This window comes from Mustela erminea, chromosome 17 (genome assembly GCF_009829155.1).
Source record: "Mustela erminea isolate mMusErm1 chromosome 17, mMusErm1.Pri, whole genome shotgun sequence".
Classification (NCBI taxonomy): domain Eukaryota; kingdom Metazoa; phylum Chordata; class Mammalia; order Carnivora; family Mustelidae; genus Mustela; species Mustela erminea.
Window position 1 is genome coordinate 67511386 of NC_045630.1, and position 3915 is coordinate 67515300.

A 3915-nucleotide genomic window follows, 5' to 3' on the forward strand; every position below is an offset into this window, starting at 1 on the left:
GAGGGTTTTGGAGGGGAAAGGGGTAGGGAGTTGAGTGAACCTGGCGGTGGGTATTAAGGAGGGCACGTATTGCATGGAGCACTGGGTGTGGTGCATGAACAAGGAATCTTGGAACACTGAAAAAATAAAATAAAATTTTTAAAAAGGACAACAAAAAATGCTAAACTATACTTAGTTTATATTGTCAATTGATCATTAAGCAAAAATGAAAGACAAAGTTGCACACAGACAGTTACAAGGACATCACCGCTGAGCTGGGTTTAGGTAAGTACTGGAGCCTTGGCTGTGGGGATCTCACTCCAAGGGGTGACACTGCACTGTTTTCCTGGGAGAAACAGAGGAGAAATCACTCTGTAGCCAGTGGACATGAGGACTACAGGGAGGAAGGTCACTGGGAGCAGGAGGGCTGAGGACAAACTGAAAGGTGGGGACACACATGGGAAAGAGCAGGAAGGTGGCTCCAGAGACTTACCAGCGCTTCCAGAGCCACAAGGCCAGACCCGCCAGAAGTACCAGGGATGCTGTCACTGCCAGGAAGACCCAGCCCATGGAGTGGGGCTGCTCTGTGGGTTTGGTGCACAGAAGGTGTCACTTCCCTGGTTGAACTGCACCTCCCTGGTCCTCTGCTCCAGCCACCCTCAGCCTCACCCACTGTCCCTCCCTCCTCTCTTCTCCTTTTCCTCCTGAGAGATGGACCTTTGCCAACCTGCTACATTCTCCTACATCTAAGGACACTCACCCTCAACTATTCCATTTCTTGGGTTAGTGGATATTTTAGTCCTTGTGGTCTGGAGTCCCTAGAATCCCATTTTTCATCTGACTCGCCTGCTCTCCCCTAATATCCCCACACCCTTTTGCAGCCAGGTCCAGCTCTTTCTCACCCCAGTACAGGACCGTGTCCTGGCCTCCTAGACTGCTGTGTCTCACCCGGCAGTACAGACCAGCCACCTCCCTGGATTTCACATCCAAGGACACCTGAAGATACCACGTCCCATCAGCATGGGGCAGAACGTCGCCTCGCTGGGTGCCCTGCTGCTCCTGCTCACCACGCATCCACATCACCCACACAGGCTTTGGGTAGAACCCAGAGACGCAGCACACCAGCAGGAGACGGCCAGGACCGGGACTGGGGCCAGTGGACAGCCAGGCCTCTGGTCTCACTGCAGACACAGGACAGATAATCACAGACTGAGAGTGTAAAGCTTCATATCAGTTTAGACTGACACATCTTCCTACCTCTAGAAATCTGTCACCACCATCCCCTCTCCTCCACATCTCCATCTTATCCTGAATTTAAAGGAAACATTGCAAATACATGATTGCAGAATAAAGACTTATGGGGGGAGGGAAAGGACTGACCTTGTCGCTGGAGATATGCTTTCCCTGCATCAAGAAGTCCCAAGAAGAAACGAGGGAGGATGTCGTTGATGTGAATGTGTGCTATTTTATTAAGCACATGGTGCTGATTGAATAGTTTGCAGATCTCTTGAGCCCTACTTCCTCCCTCTGGAGATGGCTGCCATGTCATGTTCTGGAAGTTCACAAGATCCAATCCTTGATAAGCAATCCTCAGGTAGCACTCTAATGCTTTCCCAAAGTTCAGCTCACAGCCTTTGACTACCTGTACCTGAAAGGGATCTGGGAAGAGAAATTGCGAGTTACAGGACAGGGGGAGTGAAAGATGAAATGAGATTAGTGGAAGCCAAGGCTGGTAGAAGCAGAGGGAGATTGGAGGGAATGAGTAGACTTTGGCTGGAGGGGAGGCTTAGACAAAGGGGAAGTAGTGGTCACTGCAGACAGAGGAAGAGGTGAATGATTGAGGGGGGAATAAATGTTGGAGGAAAGACATGAAGGTTGTGGGCAGAGAATAAGGAAGGGCTCAGTGGAAGAGCTGGTGTAAAATCACTCTCGGGTGAAGGGAGAGCATTGGGTACAGGGAACCCATGGAAAGATGTCGCTGCTGGAATTGAATGGGGAGAAAAGTACAGTTCAAGGAGTCAGTCACAGAGTAAGGGAGCAGAGGTACCTGGCTGGAGGCCAGGAAAGGGGTGATCATGTGAGACCCTAGCGGGAAACAGGAGAGCACAGCCTGTGGCCACTGAGAGGAGTGGGAAGTAGCAGAGGATGTGAAGCATTTCAAGAATCAGGGTCTAACTTCTACCTCGGCACAAGTTAGTGCAGTTCAGTTTTATGATGGGGAGATGTGAGTTTTGGAAACCAGTGGAATTTCTTTCCTAGAGGAGGAAGGAACTCAAGGTTACCTACCCTTGCCACTTTCATCCCACCTGCCCATAGGAACTTGAACTCACATTCAAGCTGCCATTGGCTGACATGGTTATGAAATATTGGAGGAAATCCAGTGAAGAATATCCGCAAGGACCTTTCCTGTTCCTTGAGCTCCTTGTTGCTGAAGTTGCCCTTGGACCAAGGATACAGGAAAATGAAAGCCCCGGTTTTGCTGTTGCAACCATGGGTCTGCAGTTCATCCAGCCAAGCTGAGCCTTGATTTTGTGTCCAGGAGTGGTTGTAAAAGGATGAAGTCAGGATCATTCGGATAGAGATTGGCAACCGCAAGTCTGTGGATGAGAACAGATAGACTGAAAGAGGAGGGCATTGGGAAGGAGATAGAATGGAGAAGAAAGTGTCAGGGTTGGGAACCAAAATCTGGAGGACAGAGAAGCCATAGCTGTCTCAGGAGACATGTGCTGCCCCAGAACCCTGAGCTTCATAAGGATCCTTCGGAAGGAGCACAGAGCCTTGCAGTCGGGGAAGCTCAGGTAGGAACCAGGCTGGCACTGTCCCTCCCCAGGTGTGTGAAGGGGAACCCACACATCACTAATGCACATACAGAGAGACATAAATACACACTTGTACACACACATCACAAGAGCACCAGTTCACATGAGCACAAACGTGCACACACAATCCTACAAACTAACAGAAACTTACACTCTAACAAGCAAATATACACATACATATGTACACAAGTACACAAAAACAGACACACACATACACATGTACAAACTCATACACATATTAAAACAGACACATACATATAGACAAGCACATGTACACACATGATATACACAGACTTGCACACACAGAGATGCACACAGGCACCTATACACACACACACACACATGTGCACCCACGGGGCAGGGCCAGGTTTCTCACCATCTTCACTGTCACCACCTGGGAGGAGAACCACCAGCAGCACAAGTTGCAGGAACAGCATTGTACTTGCAGATGTTCTGTCTCTTACAAAGTCAGTCTTTGATGGTCCTTCTAACAAATCTTCCCCCCCACACAGCCCTGCTCTTCTGACTTCCTTCTCTACACACCAGCCTTCCCTGCGTCTCTGCGACATGCTAATGTGCTCCTCCCTCAACCCTGGACAGCTACACAGACGCTCAGTTCCCCTCCTGGTCTGACCCGCCTCTCTGGCTTCCAGCTTCTCCCTGTCACCAGCTTCCATCCTGCTGCCCCTCCCCTAATTCAGTGGCTTCAGAACCAGCCCTGTGCAGCATGGAGAAGTCACCCCCCACTCTCGTGCCCTTTCTTCTCATCCAGACAGTAGCCCATGAAAACACATGGCTCCCAACACTCAGCCCTGTTCCCTGCTGTCCCTCTATCCCTACTGGCCTTGTGACCCACCCCCCCAATTTATTTTCTTCTCTATCTCACTGCCACCCCAGCTCATTCACATCTCTGACTTCTCACTGTTTGTGTTAAAAAAACAAAGTCAACTGATATATTTGAATATCTACCTGGTTTTATTAAGTGATTCAAGAATGGGACAGTGTCCTAATAAGAAGAGGGATGCTCCAAGAAGTGGTAAAAATGGGGGATTTTTATAGGAAGGATACTGTTAGCAAAAGAAAAAAAAAAGTCATATTTCATGGAAGGTCATCTTCC

The 3915-nt window shown here is 49.2% G+C and overlaps 1 protein-coding gene across 1 annotated transcript; it reads right to left on the reverse strand.

The window, feature by feature from the left end:
* Positions 1-468: 468 nt before the first annotated feature.
* On the reverse strand, positions 469-3235 carry LOC116575722 (T-cell surface glycoprotein CD1a-like). Its single transcript, XM_032317142.1, has 5 exons — positions 3175-3235; positions 2310-2576; positions 1360-1638; positions 882-1160; positions 469-563 (listed from the first exon to the last, which is right to left on the reverse strand). The coding sequence occupies exons 1-5, from the start codon at positions 3233-3235 to the stop codon at positions 469-471; spliced, it is 981 nt and encodes a 326-aa protein (XP_032173033.1).
* Between the last annotated feature and the right edge of the window lie 680 nt (positions 3236-3915).

Bases quoted from the DNA above. Each gene is read 5' to 3' on its own strand.
- LOC116575722 (XM_032317142.1), bottom strand. From the start codon at position 3,235: ATGCTGTTCCTGCAACTTGTGCTGCTGGTGGTTCTCCTCCCAGGTGGT. The intron at 1,639-2,309 runs GTGAGTTCAAGT...TTCTCTTCCCAG, and splicing joins CAGCCAATGGCAGCTTGAAT to ATCCCTTTCAGGTACAGGTA. The intron at 564-881 runs GTGAGAAAGAGC...CCAAACCCACAG, and splicing joins GGACACGGTCCTGTACTGGG to AGCAGCCCCACTCCATGGGC.